The sequence below is a fragment of the Pelodiscus sinensis genome, chromosome 1 (assembly GCF_049634645.1).
Source record: "Pelodiscus sinensis isolate JC-2024 chromosome 1, ASM4963464v1, whole genome shotgun sequence".
Taxonomy (NCBI): Eukaryota; Metazoa; Chordata; order Testudines; family Trionychidae; genus Pelodiscus; species Pelodiscus sinensis.
In genome coordinates, this window is record NC_134711.1 from 129,721,599 (window position 1) to 129,744,850 (window position 23,252).

Here is a 23,252-nt window from a genome sequence, read left to right on the forward strand (position 1 = left end):
ATGTAAGTCGGAACTGGCATCAGCCGCTGCTGAAACTGATCAGTTTCAACAGCGGCTGAATCTGGATGCCAGTTCCGACTTACATACAGATTCAACTTAAGAACAAACCTACAGTCCCTATCTTGTACGTAACCCGGGGACTGCCTGTATATCTCATTGCTCTGGAATGTGTTTGTCTTTGTTTTTACTTAGTACACCAGTGACACTGACAGTTAATCTGTTGCCAGGTCTTCTGTAAGTTTATGGAGCTGAAATATATACTTGCATTGAAATGAGTTAAGTATGTCCATAAAACCGTGTTTCTCAAACTGTGGGTCCGACCCTCCAGGGGCTCACAAGCAACTTAGAGGGGGGTGACGGTATCAGAAAGTTTGAGAACCCCTACCATAAATACTAGAGAGATGCCCATTTTATGAAGCTCAGAACTAAACTTCCTCAAAGTTTGGAGGGAGAGTTGGTTACAAATTTAATTTCAATTTCATGGCAAAATTCATCAGCACACATTTGGGGGGGGAGGGGCTTGGGTTTTTTGTTTGTTTATTATTGTTGTTCTAAATTAGAATAAAAAGCTAAAATGTCAATGTTTCCTGTGAAACAAAAGTTCTGAAATAATCTAAATTTGTTTCAATAACTTTGAATTATGTCATTGACAGTGTTGAAAAGTATGTTTTAATAATGTTAAAATGCTTTGTTTTGTATTTAATATATTATAAAAGTCCACACAGAATTAATCAAAACTACGTTGAAATTAAATATTTGTACCTTATCTAAATGAACCACTTAGATTTTCCCTATTAAAAATGCCATTGAAATTGGCACATTCCTGTGAAGCATTTTGATTTTGATGAAACTACATCTATCTATGGGAAACTATTCAGTTGAAAAATGTTTCATCCCAGCCCTATTTGAAATTGTTAGTACACTCAAGTTTGTATTTGGCCCAGCATAGAGAGATTGTTCAGTCTCAAAGGCCAGAATTAGATTCAAAGTTCCTCAAAGATTGTGGTGATCAGATTCCAGGGTTTTGGTTCAGACCCATCTTAGCTAAATAGCAGAGTTAGGTGAAATTCTGTAGTTTCTCTTTATAGAGTTTCCTGTAAATGTTTCTTTCAGAATGGTTCTAAGAGAAGGAGGGGAGGTTTGCACACCCTGAGAGTCTCTTTGAATTTCAGATTCACATGAACCCTGGCAGAACCTTGATGTCATAGCCCCCTTGAGTCTTAATTGGTTTTGTGGTAAAACGATACATAACCAGCTTCAGATGTGAAACCATAAATCTGTTAGGCACAGTTTAAAATTAATCTAAGTTGATTGCAAAGGGGCACATATTTTAGCAAATCTGCTAATTAATGCATTGGAGTTTGTATCAGAACATAGAAATTTCATGACAATACCTGCAACCACACTTCTCAGAAAGTGGCATATAGTTCAATAGTTTACTGAATGTCCCCCTTCTCCAGTTATCATGTGTTGAAATGCAACTTGCCCTTTCTGCACTAGAACTTGACAATGTGTCAACCATCCTGTTTTTAAACATTTATCCCAGTCTAGACAGACGTAAAGGCCAAGCAAGAGAACTCCAGCCTGAGATGTATCTGTGACTGCCACTAGGCAAAAGGGCCTACTAACCCATGATTCCCGAGAAGACAGAAGCACGCAGACAGAATGCTCCATCTGCCTGACCCCAATTCAGAATTTGTTAGGGAACATTTTTCGCCTGAGAGAGTCACAAACTGGATCTTTTGCTTAATATACTCAACAGATTCAGGGATTCAAGCAAGTGTTGCCTTTTTGCTCTCCAGAGACAGAAGTCTCATAACCCATGGAGAATACCTATCAGGACAAGAACAGTTGGCATATTTTTGCCTTCAAAACAGCCACCTGCCAACACTAAGAAGTACAAATAAAGAAAGAAACAAATGACAGGTCAAGTGCTTGGTAAAACATAAGAATGTTGATGTGTTTTTCTTCCCTGTCACAATCTTTTCAAGCATATGCTATGCAACAATTTTCATTACAGGCCAATGAACATAATAAATGGCCTATAAAAAGGTAGATAAAATAAGCTGAAAATAATGGGAATGAAATAAAACCAACTGCTTAAAAAACCGTGTGTTCTGAATAACAATGTTTAGAGAACTCTATAAGAAGCGCTTTGTTTGGCTGGGAATTTGAGGAGGGGATTATCTTCGTTTAGTAGCCCATCCGTCAAGAACCATAAAGCATGCAGTTGAAATAAAATCTGCTCCAATCAACTTCTCTCAGAAAAGACATGACCTTTTGCAATTCTGATCTTCTTAAGGCTGAAATACTGACGTATGCATCCTATGTTCCAGATACGCCTGTTTTATATCATATGACAAGGAAAATGCTAAGCAGAGGCAGCATTTGACTCCTCATCTCAAACAGACTTTAAATCAGTGGCTCTAATTCCTCCCTAGGAATTTCTGGCAGTAGAATTATACTAGGGAAAATGTAGCTCTAACTTTTATTATGGACGAGACACTATGGAAATTGTATGTATTTACATTTTTCTCTCACCTGGCACTGCTCACATCTTAGATTACTAACATCAAAAGAACTTTTAAAATATATTTTACTTTTTCTTATATGCACTGCTTGTTTACTTTTTACATTGCCTTTACTTTAGACAGTGATATTAGCCTGGCAAGGGTTCCATTTCTGGTTCTCGTGTGCTAGCACAATGCTGCTGTGTTCAGATTGCCACGACCCAAGCTTTAAAGAAATTTTAAAAAAAATGCAGTGTTCCCCATTTTTAGGGCACTGGACTGGCCCTCAGGAGATCTGGATTCATTTTCCTGCTCTGCCAGAAATTCAATGCATGATTTTGGGCAAATTACTTAGCCTCTTTTGTGACTCAGTTCCTCAGCTGTAAAATGGGAATAATTAAAATTTCCCTCACACTCTGGCTACGTCTAGACTGCCATGATTTTCAGCAAATGCTTTTAACGGAAAAGTTTTTCTGTTAAAAGCATTTGTGGAAAAGAGCATCTAGATTGGCACGGACGCTTTTGCGCAAAAGCATTTTTTGTGGAAAAGCGTCCGTGCCAATCTAGACGCGGTTTTGCGCAAGAAAGCCCCGATCGCCGTTTTCGCCATTGGGGCTTTTTTGCACAAAACAGTTTTTAGCTGTCTGCACTGGCCCTCTTGTGCAAATATATTTGCGCAAGAGGGCTTTTTCCCGAACGGGAGCAGCATAGTATTGCGGAAGAACACTGACAATCTTACATTATTAGATTGTCAGTGTTCTTGCACAAATTCAAGCGGTCAGTGTAGACAGCTGGCAAGTTTTTCTGCAAATGCGGAAAAACTTGCCAGTCTAGATGCAGCCTCTTTGTTTGTCATGTTTGTTTAAATGTTAGGCCCTTTAGGGCAAGGACTGTGTCTTACGATGTACTTGTCCAGCATCCAGAACAAAGGCACTTTGATCTTATGTGAGTGCTTCAAGCTGCCCCTTGTAATCAATGGGCCAAGTGTGTCTTCCCACTGTGCTCATTTCAAAGGCTTTGCACAAAAACCTCTTGCACAAGAGCATGTCCACACCTCAAAGCATGTCACAAAAGCGATGTGCTTTTGCGCAAGAGAGCATCCACATTGCATGGATGCTTTTGCGCAAGAAAGCTCTGATGGCCATTCTGTGATGGCCACACCTGTGCATTTTCCAGTAGGGGTTTCTTGTGCAAGAAACAGTTCTGGAGTGTCCACACCTGCCTTTTTGTGCAAGAACTCTTGAGCAAAAGGGAGTTATACTTCATAGAAGGAGGTTTACCAAAGGCAGAAAAAGCCCTCTGTTCTGCTGTTTTACTCTTGATTTTCTTGCACAAAAGCGCATGTGAGATGTGGACACGCCACGGGTTTTTGCATAAAAACCGCTGTTTTTGCACAAAAATCTTGCAGTGTAGACATAGCCAAAGAGGCTGTGAGTGTGGTACAGCCCCCAAATCTTACACTTCCCACTCTGGAGAGACTTAGTTCAGTTCCAGCTATTAGCCCAAATGATAGCTGACCTGGAATTGAGTGAGGACTTGTCTGGGATTCAAACCAGCATAAGCCTAAGATACTTGGGACAAACTTCCTTTGTTTGTTCTCTTTGGGCTCCCAGAGAAAGGATGTGACCCACTCATCACAGTGTATATTACATGTCCACCCCTATACCCAATCTACAGAGGATGTCAATATGTTACAATTCTCAGCTATATAGCCTGCCTCTTTAGCTTAAGCTGTAGAGACTGAGGCTTTTAGCTCTGGAAGTCCCTGATTCAGGCTTCACTACAACGATCTATCAGAAAAAGGTATACAAATTGCAGATATTCTGCAGATAACCTGAAAATGCTTAAATGCTACTGATGGGGAGGAAAAATAAGGGCATGCCTTTACTTCTATTACAATACCATGGTCTAGTAAAGTTCTTGGAAGGTGCAAAGTGGAAAAATAGTAAATATGTAGCTAATAAATGGCTATCCATTCTTAATACAGCTATGCCTCCAGCATGTCAAGAAGGGTTGCTACTAGGGATGTAAGTGACTGGTCGACTACCCAATAAGATGCTTATCAGGTAGTTAAGTAGTGACTTGACTAGTCACTCCACCCCACCTTGCTGCCTCTATCAAAGAGAGGCAGCAAGGGGGGAGCAGGAGCCTGTGCTGGGGTGTGTGTGTGTGTGTGTGTGTGTGTGTGGCTTAAATGCCGATTTCCCCAGCACCATCTGGGGAGGCAGAGGCATAGCTGGGATCGGGTGCAAGCTTGGAATCAGCTGACTCCCAGCTTGTGCCCAGTCCCAGATGCTGTGCATCTCCTTTTTAAATGTATTAAGAAACACCAGGCTTTTAATGCATTTAAAAAGCAGAGGTGCAGTGGTGGGACAGTTGATTCCCAGCTTGCACCTGGTCCCCTGCTGCAGTGCTGCAGTTTCTCCCCTTATCAATTAATTGAGTAGTTGATGGAAATTCCATTGACTACTCAATTAGCTAATTACACTTAATTTAACATCCCTAGTTACTACCTCTACATATTTCTGTGAACATCCCAAATCTCATGGTGCAATCCAGCACCCTGCAATCCAGCCTTGGGTAATGCCAAAATACCCCAAGGTATCTTTTGTAGCCTGGGAGATTGTGACATACACAGGGCATAATTTACACTACCGAGTATCTGTGTCACTCCTGCTTTCTAACTTGGGATGCAATTTACACTGCTTTACTGCTCCAGCCTCCAGTCATGGCATGCCTGCAGTCTCCAGCATGTAATTCACTCCCGTCTGTGTAGGCAACCTGCACCTATTTTGTTACCCCAAATAGAGTTTCCCAGATTCTTCAAACACACTCGATGAGCTAAAACAATAAAACAAGTTTATGAATTACTTGCACTCAAACTGTCTGTAATGAGACATGAAAGTCAAAAATGGTTACTAGAAAAAGATAAAAGGCAAGTAAAGAAAGCTAAATTCCAAGTTAAGTTTTTCGAACAAGATGTTCTGAGCAGTCAAACTGTTTAGGCCAGGACCCTTTCTCTAGGTCCATGGTTGCATCATTTGTTCTTTCTGGTGCAGTATTCAACAAAGGGAGAGGGAGAGACAGGAGAAGGAGTTGTTTCCCCTTCCTTTTTATAGTCCTCTTACCTACCTTTGAGATGCATTTCCAGGTGGAAGCATTGTGACTGGCAGTCTGTGCAGAGAGCATATAATATCCATTGGCCTTGTTTATACCTGGCTGAGGTGTCAACTTACCCTTTATCTCTGAGGCATTTGTTTGACCATTCCTTAGACCTGGAACATTGTTAGTAACAACGTACTCTTGAATAAAACAACTTTACATACAATGTTCCCACATGCATTTTACCATGACAACAATGACCGGCAAATTGTTAGTTTACATCACACAGATTGTTACCAAGGTGTGCAAGGTATGAACATGGGGGTACAATCTGTCATAGAGCTATCACACTTTGATGAGATATTTGTATGCTGTGCTATGCTGATTCCCATTCCCCACCTTCTGGGTACAGGACAAACTACACAAGCTGATAGGTCTTTTTCATTTTCAATGTATGTCACTCCATACTCCTCACATGTGATTGTATTTGCATTAATATATATATGGAGATATACCATCTCATAGAACTGGAAGGGACCTTGAGAGGTCATCGAGTCCACTCACTTGCCCTTACAGCAGGACCAAGTACCATCCCTTAAACTCACTGTCTACTTTGCAAATACACCGTGTTGCATGCTTGTGACTAATCACATTAAAATAAATTAAATGTATTTCCATGCAAGAGGCTAAGCATGTGCTTAAGTGTTTACAGGATCTGGGTCTAAATTGTAAACTCCTTTTGCTTCTTGGCTTAGTTTTTCAATACTTTTTATTTTCTATCACAAGGAGTACAACCACCACGGAAACAACAAAAGAAATAATCAGACTACTCCTAACTGGACAACAATATGCTAGCCACTCCCAGGTGTGTTATTGTAACTGCAGTCTGCCAGTCCTACCGTGGCTGTCCCCAGCCTTGATTATAGTGTACAGAGTCTCCACACACTCAGTGCCAGACCATCCCTGGATATGTCTGTCCTGCTCTGTCTAGCCCTTCTCCAGACAGACCAGTTATATTACGTTTGTTATTCCTTTAAGACAGGGGTGGGCAATAATTTTTGGCTGGGGTGGGGCCTATAACAGAAAGGGTGGGGCCAGGATGCTTCCGGGCTTCCCCACCCACAGATCATGATTGGTCGGGGGTGGGGGAGCCTCTTTGCCCCCCCCTTCCCACTAAGCACCCATGCCCCTGGCAGGACAGGAAGAGGCTTTGCACACTCCCCACCTCCAGGCCAATTAGAGCCTGGGGGCAGGGGAAGTGCATGAAGTTTCCTCCCCTATGCCAGGAGCATATAGCACTTTGAAGTGCCCTGTGCTCCTGGCAGGGTGGGAGGAGACTTCACGCATTCCCCTGCCCCCAAACCCTGATTGGTTGGGGGGCAGGAGAAGTGCACAAAGTTTCCTTCGGCCTACCCACGCCATGCGAGGAGCAGGAAGCACTTGAAAGTGCTGTGTGCTCCTCGCAGGGTGGGGATAGAGCGGAAGAATCTTCATGTTCTCCCCCGCCCCCAAGCAAGGCACTTCAAAGTGCTACATACTCCTGGCAGGACAGAGGAAACTTGGTGCGCTTCCCCTGCCCCCAGGCCCTAATTGCTACAGCTTGGTGGGCCGGATCTGGCCTACGGAGGCCCTTTTGCCCACCCCTGAGCTAGAGAGAGAAACTGTGGAACTGGTCTTCATATGCAAAGCTGACACCTTCACACAAGGACAGAACAAAGATATTAGCTAGATGGGCTGTTATATTCAACACCCAAATGACATCAAAAGCTAAGGATCAGACACAGCCCACTCTATTAGACACATTTAGCATGGACACTATAGTTGACAGGGTTTCTGCCTACCCCCACCTCCCTCCTTTTTATCCCTCTGTCCTCTCTTTTTCAGCTTAAAATTTTGGATTTCTGTACTTCTCTGTGGCTCTTGCTCTGCTCATCTGAAGAAGTGGGTTGTGCCTACAAAAGCTCATGACACTGTATAACAGCGTTTCCTAAACTGTGGTCCACGGCCCAGTACTGGTCCTTAGGAAAAAAATACCAGGCCTCAGAAAAATGTTTGCGAGAGCCCGCCTCACGGCCTGCAATCCACAAGATGAACTCTGCACTGAACTCCCAGTGTCAATGGAGGTAGCACAGGCTTCCTGCGGGATAGGGCGGCAGTTCTGCAGCTGCGTACCAGGTTCCGGAAGCGTGTGGGCTGCTCTCCCCCTGCCCCAACAGCCGGTACAGTACCTAAAATGCCGGTCCAGCGCATGGTGGGGACTTTGTTCCCCTGCTGCCTTCCCGTGCGCAGGGGAGTGGGTGGAGATCCGGGACTATGCTGGCTCCAGCTGCTCGGGCGGCGCATGCTGCCATGGAGAGCAGAGGAGCTAGGTGTGCACTGCCCAAGCGGTTGGGGCTGGCACGGTCCAGGACCCCGCTGTGCAGGAAGGCATCAGGCATGCAACAGACCAGCGTGTCAGGTACCGTGCCACCGTTTGGAGGACGGGGGAGCAGCCCGCGCACTTCCTAGGCCTTGGCAGCTATAAGATCGCCAGGTATCGGTCCTGGTCCTGTCCCCTCCCCCCCCACCCGGACCCATACAATACCCTGCCCCAGTACCCACAAGTGCTCTGTCCCTTGCCCCAGCACCCGCAAGCATCCTCTCCCCTGGCCCAGCACTCATTGGCACCCTTCCCCAGAGCTCTGTCCTAGCACCCACAAACACAGTTGGGATCACATTAGTGAGGTTTGAGGGGTTATGTTTTTGTATCTCACTTGTGTGGCCTGGACTGACTTTCTGTGGGCTAAAGTTGGCAATGGGGTCTTTGGGAGGACCAGAAACAATTTATTTGCATATTCATCATCTGCTTAATGAATATGCAAATAAACATTACTGGTCCTCCAAAAGCTTGTGAATGGATTTACTGGTCCCCAGTCTGAAAAAGTTTGGGAACCTCTGCTATATAATGTTTTTGTAAGTCTCTAAGCTTATACAGGGCCACTCGTTTTTTATTTATTTTTAAAGGAAGCATGTACATTTTCATTTTCTTTTGATGAATGAGTTAAGGACCCATCCAATGCTGGGTAAATCTGCTAGTGAGGTATAAGAGACAGAAAAATAAAGCCGAAATTCTTTCCCCATTGTCAGAAGGTCTAAAGGTCTCTGGGCTCTGCGCGGTGCTGCTGAGCGACTCCCACCCGGGAGGGACCTGTCGCGGGACCGCCAGGGAAGGCAGCTCGGGGCTGAGCTCGGCCCCCGGTGCTCGCTAGGACGAGGGGGGCGGTGCTCCCGCCAGGCGCACGGAGCAGAGAGCGACGTTTCCAGGCCCTCCCCGGGCTCCTCCCCGGCCGGGAGCTGGGGCCTGGAGACGCTGGGGCCCCGGCCTGCTGCAGCGCCCCGGCTCCAGCATTGCCTTTTTAGGCCTGCGCGCCGCCGCGGGACGCAGCCGGGAGAGGGGCTGAGCCCGCCGCCACGGGAGCCACCCCCCGCCCCGCTCCTCCCGCCAGCCGGCGGGGCAGGCAGGAGCCCGGGGCCATGTCCCAGGCGGAGGCGGGGGAGGCAGCGGCTGGCGCGGAGGAGGAGGAGGTGGTGAGGATCCGGCTGGGGGACAGGTGCTACCCGGTGAGCAAGAGGAAGCTGATCGAGCAGAGCGACTATTTCCGCGCCCTGTTCCGCTCGGGCATGCGGGAGGCGGGGCAGGGGCAGGAGGAGCAGCAGCTGCGCGGGGGGCTCAGCGCCCAGGGGCTGGAGCTGGTGCTGGACTTCATCAACACCTCCTGCCTGGCCCGGCTGGAGCAGGAGGAGGGCGGGGAGCAGGAGCCCCCTCTGCTGGAAGAGCTGGTCGAGGCCGCCTCCTACCTGCAGGTCACCCCCCTGCTGCGCCTGCTCCTCTCCCAGGTGAGGCTGGGCAACTGCCTGGAGCTGCACCGCCTGGCCCAGGTCTATGGCCTTCAGGACCTGCAGGATGCCTGCCTGGGCTTCATGGCTGCCCATTATCATGAGGTTCTGCGGCGGCCGGAGGCCCGTCCCCACCTCCTCCTGCCCAGTGCCCTCAGGCAGCAGCTGAGGGAGAGGCGAATGAAGGGCACTGCCACCCTCCTGGCTATTGGAGACTTCATGGGTGCCTCCTCCCTGGGCCTGGCCCCATGCCGCCACCTGCAGGAGGAAACCCCTTGCTCCATGCTGAGGTATGATGAGGTGGCTCAGAGGTGGCTGCCCCTGGCCAGCAACATGCCCCTGGATCTAGTGAATGTCCGAGGCTATGGGTCGGCAATGATGGACAACTACCTGTTTGTCGTCGGGGGCTACAGGATCACCAGCCAAGAGATATCGGCTGCCCACTGTTATAACCCCTGTATAAATGAATGGTGTCAGATGGCTTCAATGAACCAAAAGAGGTAAACCCCCACATGGTGCATTACCAAGATATAGCATTTTGAGTTGGGTAGGTATAGACTAGACCCAGAAGTGCAGGGCCTGATTCACCACCTACCTGCATTTTGTGAAGTCAACACTATCAGTGTAAGCAGCATTTGACTGTCCCTTTTTCTCCCGGTTTGCTGATGTTAATGACAGTACTCGAAGAGATGATTAATAGGAATGTAAAATCCTGTTTAATTAACCGGTTAAACATTAAGTTTAATCACTTAACTGATTAAATTAAAGTAGGGTGGGGACTCTCTGCCCTGTGGGCAGGGGCTGCTTCAACCCATCTGTTTCCGGCCCCACGCTTGCTCAGGGATGGAAGTGGGGAAGGAGGAGGGGAGAGAGAGAGAGGGAAAAAAGAATGCATGTATGTATGTCTAGGGGGGGATGCTTACCAGGTAACCCATTTAGATCATTAGTGATCAATCGGGCCTTTAGGGTCTAGTTTTCTCTGTAGTCTCCAAATATCTGTCTTTATTTAAAAAAGAATTTCATGGTAAAATAATGAAGGTAAAATTCTCTTCCTAGTCAGTGCATGGGGTCTTTTGGCTCAATAATCTGGTCTTCCACATATAGGAGTCCTGTTGGCATCAATGGATCCATGCATGTAAGGAGTACAGAACATCAGAGTCAAGATTGACCAAACAGGTTCTTATTTGTATTGTGGCATTTAAACTTTGTGGTAGGCTCTGCACACACCTGCTATAAAACCACAGTTCCTGCTAGGGATGTTACATTTAGATTAATTAATTAATTAATTAATCATATAGTCAATGGGATTTCCATCCACTATTCGATTTTAGTCTATAAGGGCACTTCCGCCTTTGAACTGTAGCAAGAGCTCTGCCAGGTATTTGCTACAGTTCAAAAGCAGAAGCCCCGTAGGGAGCGTGAGGCCAGTGGGGGACTGGCCCTGTGCTCCCTGCGGCGCCTGAGTCTTTGAAATATGCACGACCACATGGAGCTCTTGTACATTTTAAAAGCAGAATCACAGCAGAACTGGTACGAGTGGAGACTGCTTCAGACCCTGCTCACACTGTTTCCTCTGTGTCTGTACCTTCTCTGCCCCCTCAGAGATGGTGCTGGGGGAAACCAGCTTTTAAGCCAATTCCCCTCAGTCTTGGCTCCTGCTCCTCCCCTGGGGGAGAGGAAGGGGGAGTAATTAGTCACATCCCTAGTCCCTGCCCAAGAGAATTTACCATCGAGTATACCCAACAAAAATGTTTGCCTTGAAACTGGTGCCTTCCTTTCTTTTTGCTTCTTATATTGTTTTAAAAGCTGATGAAGTTGATCATAACTGTATTATAATTGTCAGTGGAAGTGGCCCATACAACTCTGTATTTTTGCAATTAGTGTTTATTGATTTTTTCATAAAGAAAAAGATAATGAAGATCAGAAAAAAGGCAAACATCTTAGTTTGTACATGTTTCTAGATGATGCATGCTCCATAGGATCATTGATAGAAGTACAGGCAGTCCCCGGGTTACGTACAAGATAGGGACTGTAGGTTTGTTCTTAAGTTGAATCTGTATGTAAGTCGGAACTGGCATCAGCCACTGCTGAAACTGATCAGTTTCAACAGCCGCTGAATCTGGACACCAGTTCCACTTACATACAGATTCAAGGTAAGAACCCCAGGCGTCCGCAAGTCAGCTGCTGCTGAAACTGATCAGCAGCTGATTCCAGGAAGCCGAGGGCAGAGCAACTCTGCCTCGGGCTTCCTGTAGTCAGCCGCTGGTCAGTTTCAGCAGCGGCTGACTTTGGGACGCCTGGGGCAGAGCAGCTCGGGTGCTGCTGGCTTGGTCCAGTAGCACGGCCGCTCCTCGGAGCTACTGGACCAACCCAGCAGCACCCCAGCTGCTCTGCCCCAGGCATCCTGATTCAGCCACTGCTGAAACTGATCAGCAGCTGAATCAGGACGCCTGGGGCAGAGCAGCTGGGGTGCTGCCTGGTTGGTCCAGTAGCGCCAAGGAGCGGTGCTGCGGGACCAACCAGCAGTGCCCCACCTGCTCTACCACAGGCCCCCGGCTTTGCTCCACGTCTCCCTGGTCTGCTGGGGGGGCACTAGCTGCATCTCCCCCCCCCCTCCCCCAGCAGTCCAGGGAGACGTGGAGCAAAGCTGCGGAGGACCTGGGCCGAACCGTGGCGCTTCCAGATCAGCTGGAAGCGGCGTGGGTCCTGCCGGGTGCTCCGCCGCTTTGTTCAGCGTCTCCCTGGTCTGCAGACCAGGGAGACGCTGAACAAAGCGGCGGAGCACCCGGCAGGACCTGCGCCGCTTCCAGCTGATCTGGAAGCGGCCGCGGGTCCGGCCCCCGGTGCTCTGCCGCTTTGCTCCCGTCTCCCTGGTCTGCTGGCGGAGCCAGCAGACCAGGGAGACGGGGAGCAGCTTTTCTCGCCCCAGAGAAGGCGGGCGGCGGGACCAGGCGTCCCGCTGCTCTAGTTCTCCGGCGCGAGAAATCCCCGTTCGTAACTGCGGATCCGACATAAGTCGGATCCGCGTAACTCGGGGACTGGCTGTACTCAATTACTCTATTTTACAAATCATTAAAGCTGAAAGATTAGACAATACCAAGGGAAAGTTTGGGGGGGGGAGTGTTAATTTTTCTTATGCAGGCAGTCCCCGGGTTACGTACAAGATAGGAACTGTAGGTTTGTTCTTAAGTTGAATTTGTATGTAAGTCGGAACTGGTACATATTGTAGGGGAAACTCTAGCCAGACATTTCTCCAGAGCTCAATTTTATTCTCCCACACCTCACTTCCCTCAGTCCTTTATTCTCAAGCTGAGGTATCTGCTGAGAAAAGCCGCTCCGCATCTCCCTGGTCTGCTGGCGGGGGTGCTAGCTTCGCGTCTCCCTGGTCTGCTGGGGGGAAGCAGCTAGTGTGGAGTTGCCTCACCCCGTTTGTAAGTAGGGATCCGATGTAAGTCGGATCCATGTAACCCGGGGACTGCCTGTATTCATTAAATATAGTCAGTTTTATATACATTCCTAACAGTGTTCTTTTAAAAAACAAAAAGTAATATTAGCAAAAACAGACGAATTCTAAAAATTGGCATGTGAACAGTCCTGATTGAAAGTTTGAAAACTAGAAGATTTTAATAGACCCTGATTCTGTGTTCTCATCTTTGCAGGTAGACTTCTGTGTATGTTCAGAAAACTGTTGACTTCCGTGGAATTCTGGGTAGGGATAAGGGTCAAACCTAGGGTTACCAGGTAGTCTTAAAATAAATACTGGACACACTTCATTGGGGGGGAAGGGTCTGGTCAGGAGGGGAGCGGGGCTGGCTGGGAGGAAGAGGGGGCCGGAAAGCAGAGCTGGCAGGGGTGGGGGTCAGAGGCTGGCCAGGAGATCAGGGGGAGGGAGGGGCGGCCGATGGGAAGCAGAGCTGGTCAGAGGGGAAGGGGATGCAGTTGGGCGGAGTGGGGCTGGCCAGGGGAGCTCAGGAGGAGGAGGGAAGAACTGGCCACCGGAAGCAGCACTGGCGTGGGGTGCAGTGGGGCTGGCCAGGGAAGGTCGGAAGGAGAAGTGGGAGAGAACCAACTGGCAGGCCAGGAAGGGGTGAGGGAGGGGGTGGGGGGAGGAGTGTATCAGCCGGTGGGGAGCAGGACTGACCCGGGCAGTGCAGATCCCAGGGCGCTCCTGCCCCCTGCAAGGTCCAGGCGAAGCACGAGTCAGTCTACTGTTCAGTAGAAAAACGGACACCTGGCAACCCTAGTCAAACCATGCAGTGTCCCATTGAAGCATAAGCATGGATCCTACATGCATCAAATTGCTGGAGTGGAGCCTTTAGTTGTAAAATGAGCATGTCGGGAAAGATTACCTGAATCCAATGTGTCTGCTGGACAAGTGTGTGCTTTTCAAAAATAACATCTTTTAGTTAGGGATGTGAAAGGTTAACTAGTTCACCTGTGTAGGGCGATGCTTCTTGTTTATGCTTACCAGTTAATAAGGGCTGGAGTAGCTTCCCACCCATCCTGTGTAGGCCACTGCTTCAGCCCTGCGGGGTCCACTGCAGGCAAGGGCTGCTCCAGCCAGACCGAGCAACCCCTGTCCATGGCAGGCCTGGCCTGGCCCCTCCACTGCCGGTTACACACTGGTTCTCTGGGAGCAGAGTATGCAGCAAAGCCTCTGCAGTGCTTGCTGCAGCAAAGCTGCCTCCGTGGAAGCAGGGTCTGGCAGCTCTTATTTAAGCTTAATACTTCAGAGTCCACAGCAGGTACCTGTATAACCACTAGGACTTTTAGTGGTTACATGGTTACCTTTTTAAATGAATTATTATATCCCTACTTTTACTGTGGTTTTTTTTTCCCACCTGCACCTTCTCACTTTTGACCAGCTCTTTTCAGATTAAATTAATTTAAACATAAATTATTTCATGTGTTTATTATTTTTTAAATTGCTGTATACATTTATGGTGCTATAGTAATAATGCATGGTAACTTGAACACAGATTTTTTTTTAGCTGTATGCCCCTGCCTGAAGTGTCATCCAAAGATATAAAAGTTTGAAATCATCTACAAGTGCTGATAACTTTCCCTTGACTAGTCAGTGGGTTTTGCTGGCAGTGAGTATGCAAATGAGGCGCAGATTAGCATATCACCACACCTCATTTGCATAATGTGTGCAAGGCATTTTTGCGCAAAGGGTTTTTGTGGGGGGAAAAAAAGTAGCGTGGATGTTTTCTTTTTGTGCAAAAACCCCTTTTCCTCCAGATTGGTAAACCTCCTTTTTTGGGGCATAAGGACGTGGTGGGGAAAGGGGTTTTTGTGCAAGAAGAAAATGTCCACACACCTTTTTTTCCCGCAAAAACGCTTTGTATAAATTATGCAAATGAGGCATGGCGATATGCTAATTCACTCATTTGCAAACTCACTGCCAGCAAAACCGGCAGAGTAGACATAGCCTGGGAGTTGAAGGCATCTTGCTTCGATAAAATACTCATGCTTAGGTGGATCTAAGGGTGCTGTAACAATTTTATAGTGTGTGTGGGTGTTTGTGGAAACTATGTATTTGGTGTTTGTTATTACTACAGCAAGCCAGGGGGTGCAGGAGCACCCATGGTTCCAGGACCACTGCATGCATCAGGCCCTGTGGCATCCCTTTTTTTCTTTCCTTTGCCTCTTTGAGGGGGGAACTAGTCTCAAGACAAACAGTGCATCCTCTTGACATGGAGAGAAGTTGATCCAGAAACTTCTACCAGCTGACTTAATATGGTCAATTGTATAATATTTACAAAACACAAAATTACCTCTGAGAAATATGCATTGATGATCTTTTTGTTTCTCTCTAACACCTAATTGCTGAAACATTAACCCCATGCAAGGCCAAATGTTGGGGAAAAAAACCCCTCTTTCGCAAGACTCTGAAAACCTTGATTTACGAGGAATAAGGGATCTTGCAAAAGACGGTTTTTTTCTTGACATTTGGCCCCGTCTACACAGGGCCACATATTGGAAAAACCTCTTCCACAAAAAAAATTGGAAGAAGATATGCAAACATGAGCACGATTTGCATATCTTCTTCTGGAAAAAGATCGGCAGTGTAGCCATAGCCTTGGAGCGGCCCCTGCCAAGTGTCTCCTGAAGACATTTTTTCTTCCCCCCCTCCCCCATTCGTCCCCTCACTCCCAGTTCCTGTGAGTCAGGAATTACTGCAAACACTCCACTCTAAAAGCCTGTAGGTCAGAAATGGCAGAGCACTAAAATAAAGAGTATAAATAAACTACAGTGTACAGCACGGTGGGCAGTAATTTTTGATAGGGGGCCAGTAATTTTGCTGGGGGTAAGGACAGCATGTGGAGACACACCTTCTTCCCCCAGAGGTGCACTGTGCGGACACACACATGCTGCCCTATGCTGTCGGGTGCTTTAAGTGACATGTGGGCCCATGACTGGCTGGGAGCCTGCCTGAGTGTCCTGATGGGCCACATGACATTGGCATACCAGAGTATCGTGGTGGGCAGATCTGAATGTTTGGTGGGCTGAGTTTTGCCTGCCCCTGGTATGCTTTGTCATCCAAGTGGCGTGAGGGACAGGGATTTTGTTTTGATAATCAAGAGCATAGGTGCTATTTGGTAGCAAGGTGGCTTCCCCTTCAGCTGCAGGCTCATTCTACTCCCCCTCACTGTCCTGGCCAGGAGTTTCTGCTCTGCCCTACTGACTCACTTTTGTAACAATGGGGCTGCAGCAGGTTTCCTGTACTGCTAGAGGGCTAGTGACACCTCATTCCTGGAGGCTCAAGGGGCAAGTCATAGCAGAGACAGACCCTCACCAGGATTCTGCTCTGCTCTACTTGGATCATAGCCTACCTTGGGCCTGCAGGGATTGGGTGTCACTGGCCCTGTGGCAGGGCAGGGTGCTTTCCACAGCTCCTCTGTCATGACCCTGCTGTTTTACTGCGTTCATAGTAGGTTCACAGAGGGTCATTCAGCAGCAGGATGGCCTTCCCCACAACTGAGGCCTCCTCTTCCTTGCAGTTCAGTCGTGGGGAGGAGGGTTCTCTTTTGTATTACCCAGATTTCTGTATTAGCCAAATCCTTTCTTGGTCCCCCAGCATGAGAGACAAGGGAGGGATTTGGATAAGAGGATTTTGGAGGGTACAGAAGCATATACTGTACTCCTGCAGGAAACCTAAAATGCTACGGGATATATTCCTGTACTGTAACACCTCTTCCTATAATCACACTTTCATGAGTCTCTATCTTTGATGTGAATAGTTTTCAAGTATAAAAATAAGGGGCAACAAATTTGTGTGGAACCTTGGGATTAAAATGAATGACATCTAAATGAGAGGCATTTGAAAGGTATGATTCCTGGTGTATCTCCACTGAAGTCAGTGGAATTACGTCAGAAATGAATTCTCAAGATCAGTGGTTCCCAAAATGTGGTCCATGGTATACTGGTTAGTGGTAATTAGGAGATGGTTAATGTATGGTGCTTGCTTTTCTTTTTTCTAGCTGCTGAAAGATTAAAAAAGAATAACAAGGCATTTCTTTCCCAATGTTAGTTTTTTCATAAAAACAATTGCTATACTCGTTACACACAGGTGAGTAGTTGTTCAAGGCTACCTTGTATTAAGCTATGGCTGAAGCATTGAAAAAAGTATGATTAGTGCCTGCGAGTAAAATAAATATTTGAGTCAGTGCTGTAGGTAGATTTCTTATATGTGAAGGGTATGCTCTGAACATCATATTAACCAATGTTGAAATCAGACATGTAATTTGAACACTTTTACATTAATATATTATACAAACCCCATCTAGACTAATAGGAATTGGTGTTTGTGCCATACATCATTCACAAAGTAACCTTCCCTAAATTTGCAACAGGGCCTCCAATTACACAGACACCGTCAGACAAATACCTGTTAAACCTCGTTGCAGGAGGAATAACAGGTATTTCGAACTAGGGCTTTATTTCGAACGCCCGTTTCACTGCTGCGTGTAGACGCGGGCAGTTATTCCGGGCTTGTCAATTTAAAAAATGGTGCCGGGCCAGGAACATGCAAATCAAGCGCTGGATATTTAGATTCCGGGCTTGATTTGCAATTTCGAATGCCTACATTTGCAGCCCTATTTTGAATTAGGCTGCAAGTGTAGACATACCCTTTCTTTGCCTTCTTTATCTGTTAATGCCCAACTTCACAAAATGTCTTGTGGCCATCAGGTGAAACATACTGTATTGCCCAAATGAATTAATTTTATGAGACCAGAACTCTGCTCCTGTCATCTGTAACATAGGGTATGTCTAGACTACAGGCTTTTGTCGACAGTATCTGTCGACAAAACTTGTCGACAAAGAGCGTCTAGACACATTCAGTTCTGTCGACAAAGCAAGCTGCTTTGTTGACAAAACCCTATAGTCTAGACACAACCTTACATGCAGTAACACCTTCTGTCGACAGAACTCTGTCGACAGAAGGTGTTATGCCTCGTAAAATGAGGTTTACCAGCGTCGACAAAACTGCTGAGTTCTGACGTTATGTCGACAGAACTCAGCGGTAGTGTAGACGCAGGTATAGTTTTGTCAACAAAAGTCCACTTTTGTCGACAAAACTCTGTAGTCTAGACACACCCATAGAGACAAACACAGCTGCAGACCTGCTAACATCTTACTAATATTAAAGGATATGCTTAATTTCTAAAATATACTTATAGTCAGGGCTTGACAATCGCGGTGAAAACTACTCGCCAGCCCTGCACTGCGCATGCATGAGACCCACACTGCGCATGTGCGAACCGCTGGTAAATGGGGTGGCCAGCTGAAATCTACTCGCCACAGGAGAGTAGATAAGCGGATTTGTCGAACCCTGCTTATACCATAATTTAGCGAATATGCCCTGCACCCAAATATAACCTGCACCCGAATATACCCCGTGTTTTTTTCTATTTCAGTAAAAAAAAATCTTGTATACCCCACGTACGAGTATAACCCGTGGGGCATACAAGACTTTTCTGTGCCAGGGGTATATTTCCCAGGGGTATATTTGCTAATTTACAGCGGGGGGGAGGATTAGCCAGCCACTCACCGCCCTGGTTCCTGCGCAGCCGACAGCCTCCGGGCGGGGGAGTGCTTATCCCCCTGGTTCCTCTGCAGCCACAGGAAGGGGTGGGGGAAGCAGGAACCACCAGCCTCTGGGCAGGGGAGCGCTCATCCCCCCCCCACCCTCCTCCGTTCCTGCGCAGCCGCAGAAACCACCATCTTCTGGGCAAGGGAGAGTTCCTCCCTCTCCGTTCATGTTCAGGAACCACCAGCCTCCAGTGAGTAAAAAAAAAAAACAGCTGGTGAGTAAAAAAAACCCTATATACCCCGCGGGAGAGGGGTGTGTGTGGGGTTTGTAAAAATGAATATAACCTGTAGGTTATATTCGCTAAATTACAGTAGTCAAGCTTCAGTTTTTCAGATTTGGAACTCCAGTAGTGCATATAGGTGTATTTTTTCCTTCCTTTTGTACATCTCTTTGATACTCAGAATATTTTTGCAAGTAATTGCTCTAATTTCATACCCATTATTGCCACTTAAATCCAGATTCTTTAATGACTATTGATCTGAGATGACTTAAGGCATTTTCTTTAGATGCATAAATTGCAGAGTGATCCGAGCAACTTAATAGTAAATAACAGCAAAAACTGAATCAAAAGCATATCATTCTTTAGAGGAGCATTTATAGTTTCCAGAGTCATCTCAGGATTACAAGAACAAAATTATTCCACCTGAAAGAAGGCTTCCCTCCCTTCCTCTCCCCACCCCTTACATTTCCTAAAATATATTTAATACAAAAAATTGCAGGGCAGTTTGCTGCCAGGCAGTGTTCATTTTGTTCAGGTAAAATCATATATATCTACATAGGCAGTATTCTTACTGACTTGTAACCTCATGCTCACACTAAGGCTACGTCTACATTGGCCCCTTTTCCGAAAGGGGCATGCTAATTTTCCAGGTCGTAATAGGGAAATCCGCGGGGGTAGGAATTCCTACTCTGAAGTAGGAATAAGAGATCCTCCGGAAAAGGGCTTTTTTCCGGAGGATCGGGGCCAGTGTAGACGCTCTTTTCCGGCTTTTCTAAAAGCCGGAAAAAAGCGACGGACATTTTTATTTAAATGCCGCGGGGGATATTTACATCCCCCGCGGATTTCCCTATTACGACCTGGAAAATTAGCATGCCCCTTTCGGAAAAGGGGCCAATGTAGACGAGCCCTAAGGGTTTTGTCTTCACTTATCAGGAGATCGACAATGATCAATCTCCTGGGGTTCAATTTAGTGGGTCTATTAAGGACTTGCTAAATCAACCACTGATTGTGCCCCCGTCAACTCCAGTACTCCCCTGGCTCATGGGGAATAAGGTACAATGATGGGAGAGTTTCTCCTGTAGACCTCCCGCAGTGGTAATGTCATGGAAATTACAACTAAAGGTACATCAACTTGAGCTATGCTATCACGTAGCTGGAGTTGTTTATCTTAGTTCAACTTTGTCTCCTATTGTAGACCTAGCCTGAGTGAAAGTTCCATTTTGGTGTGCAGGGCAGCACATAACTAACACACCACTAAAGCCTTTGTGGACTTGAATGGGACATTAGATTGACCTTATGTTTGTCTAGTGCAGAAGGATAAAGTTGACCGATTGAATTTATTAGGATTGTTGCTTGATTAAAATTTGCTGCATCTGGCTCAGAAAAAGTTGTTCTGAAAAGCGCAGATTTATTATCCATTGATCCCATTCTGGATCTCTTTCCCATCATGCTCCTTTTGTTTAGTTTTTAGAATCTTCCTCCCCTGTAGTCCTGGTCTCTGGAAGGCATTTTCTTTAGATGCATAAATTGCAGAGTGATACCAAAATCATCAGCAAGTTTCCCTTTGCAGCCTGTGAAATATACAGAGCAATGGAGTCAAATGGGAAGGAAAAATATAGAACTTTGATACTGTTGCACTAAAACCAGATTATTGGTATGTTGAGCTTAGCATCCCGAGTTAATGTTTGGCTTCAGGAAGTGTGAAAATATCTAGCCTTTGATTGAAGGGAAGAATAACAAAATGTGCCGACTTTCAGGGTGATGGTGCTGGTGAAAGCAAAGAGAGAGAGAGAGCCATTCCTCTTCATCTCCTGCAGGGTATCATTTACCCTGTAGTAAACTGAATAGTTATTTATTTTAGGTTACTGAGACACTATCACAGATCAAGGCCTGTGCTCAGTTTCAGGTATTAATCTGCTTTTACAAGAAAATCCGGGAACGCTGACTGGAATAGTGTGTGTGTGGGGGGGGGGGGGGGGGAGCAGGGGCACGTATGCCTGTGCATGTGTTTGAGCATGTACATGTACTTCACAAAATAATACACTCACACACACAACACAGAACACATTACTCTGCTGAATAGCTAAAGGTAAACTGAATTGATTTGCAACCTAAGTATAAAATGTTTAAAAGGCTCATCATTATTATTTATTTCTTGAAGGCGCCCTCAGTGTGCTCGACCCTCTACAAACACAAAAGTTAGTTCCTTTCCCAAGAAGTTTACGTTCTATTTTGGACACAGAAGAATCAGTTCAGCTTCTAATATACTGGCTGATGGTACAAGTTTGAAGAGATGATGGTATCTTGGAACCCTTATAAAACTGTCGTTTCCTTTGGTTCTTTTTTCTGTCATATGCTAGCTATTTCATTACTCCAATCGTGTTTTCTAGGTCCAATTTTAAGCTTTTGGCTGTAAATGGAAAGCTCTATGCCATTGGAGGTCAATCCCTTTCCAATGTGGAGTGTTATAGCCCAGAGCATGACTGGTGGAATTTTGTTGCGTCTATGCCAAACCCTCTTGCAGAATTCTCAGCTTGTGAATGCAAGGGCAAAATTTATGTTGTTGGGGGATATACGACAAGAGGTAAGACACGTTTCTTTTAAACCTTATTGTCTTTAAAGATCACAAACACATTTTTCAAGACCAAAATTTAATCTGCCGTTAAAGATGAAGCGAAGAGTTCTAAAATACTGAAACTAATCTAAGAAAAAAATTGACAGCCAAAATTTACAAACCAGTGTGCTTGTAGCTAAAGCACACAGACTTCTAAAGGAATTACATATGGTAGGCATCTCTGCAAATCCTAAAACAGTTCAAGGCATGCAGATCAGACTCCTTTTTAGGTTTTGGTGGTTGCAGATTAAACAAAGATCTCATCACCTAAAACCTTTTTGTTTCCTTTTAAAATAGCTTTCTTATTGCAAACTATTCTTTAAGCGATTTAAGATCACAGACAAAAAATGAAGTCAAAACACTTTAGTTCACCTTTTAATTGTTACAGCTGGGTGTTTCCATTGCTCTGCCAAGAAAATAAATACAAATTACAATTATTTTTATGAGAGACAATTAAATAAAAATCTGCTTCCTTCCATCACTGCTCTTGCTTCCCATTGCTATACAGCTTTCCTTTACATTGTAATGGCAAAAGCAGAGCTGTGTATATTCCTGCTGAAATAACCAGTGATTGTGGTACATGGATGGGGAAAAAATAAAAATGAAACACTGTTTGCATTTACTCTGTTAGATTTTGGAGGAAAACAAATATACTTATTTCTTCTCAATTTGACTGCAGTAGAATTTTCCAGAGTGCCATTCACTGTAATGTGTCAGTGCTTCACAAGTAAATTAAATCTTCATGATCTTGAGGACTTCAAGGAGTTTTCTGCTTTCTCTTTTATTCCCCCTCCCCCCCCATTAAAGAATGCACTGGCTGAGAGGCCTGAGAATGTCATCTGCGGAGGGAAGTAGAGCACTTTTCAAGTATCAGTGGTCAAAGATTAAAAAGACAAAACACAAGCTAACATACAGGAATTATTCAACTAAACCCCCCACTCTCTTTATACCACTTGATCTGTGTAATCAGTATGCCAAAAATGGTTTAAATCTTTCCCTCTGAAAAAGAAAAAAGTGATCAGAGATTCCAGTCTCAAAAAGGAGATTGTCAATCCAGCACTGACTTGTAAATACGTTAACACATGATAAGCAGGGTTGGAAGGTACATCGGTTATTTAGAACCAGCGTGAACAAGAGATACACAGTCTGTAATGCTAATTGACATAGCCTAGTGCTCTACTGATGTACTTTATGGTTTTGCATAAACACCTCTCCTTTGTTTCAGACAGGAATATGAATATTTTGCAGTACTGCCCCATCTCTGACTCCTGGACCAACTTTGAACTGTGTGATATCCACATTCGCAAACAGCAGATGCTCTCTGTTGAGGAAACGATCTACCTGGTAGGAGGGTGTATTCATGAACTGGGACCTAACCACAAATCTAGCCCAAGTGAGGACATGTTGACAGTGCAGTCTTACAACATTGCAACCAGAGAATGGCTCTACCTCAAGGAGAACACATCTAAATCAGGTCTCAACTTGACTTGTACTCTCCATAATGATGGGATCTATATATTGAGCAGGGATATTACATCATCTACAAGCTTGGAACACCGGATTTTTCTTAAGTATGATATATTTTCAGACAGGTGGGAGTCACTTAGACGCTTTCCAGCCTTTGGACAAAACATGTTGGTCTGCTCTGTATATTTGCCCAATATGACAGAACTGTAATTACACCTTTTTTTCCCCCTTTCATTTCATCAGTCATGTTTCCAAGTTTTTTGAAAAATTCAATTAAACCTACTTTTTGTTGTTGTCTTCAATTTAAATGATTCTAAGCAATGTATGCAATCCAATACAAAAGCACTGTGTTGGTACCTGATATAT

General features: G+C 45.7%; 1 protein-coding gene across 1 annotated transcript; it reads left to right on the forward strand.

The window, feature by feature from the left end:
- Positions 1-8,982: 8,982 nt before the first annotated feature.
- KLHL42 (kelch like family member 42) lies at positions 8,983-23,188 on the forward strand. Its single transcript, XM_006132966.2, has 3 exons — positions 8,983-9,988; positions 21,196-21,389; positions 22,645-23,188. The coding sequence occupies exons 1-3, from the start codon at positions 9,126-9,128 to the stop codon at positions 23,094-23,096; spliced, it is 1,509 nt and encodes a 502-aa protein (XP_006133028.2). The 5' UTR covers positions 8,983-9,125; the 3' UTR covers positions 23,097-23,188.
- The last annotated feature ends 64 nt before the right edge of the window (positions 23,189-23,252 follow it).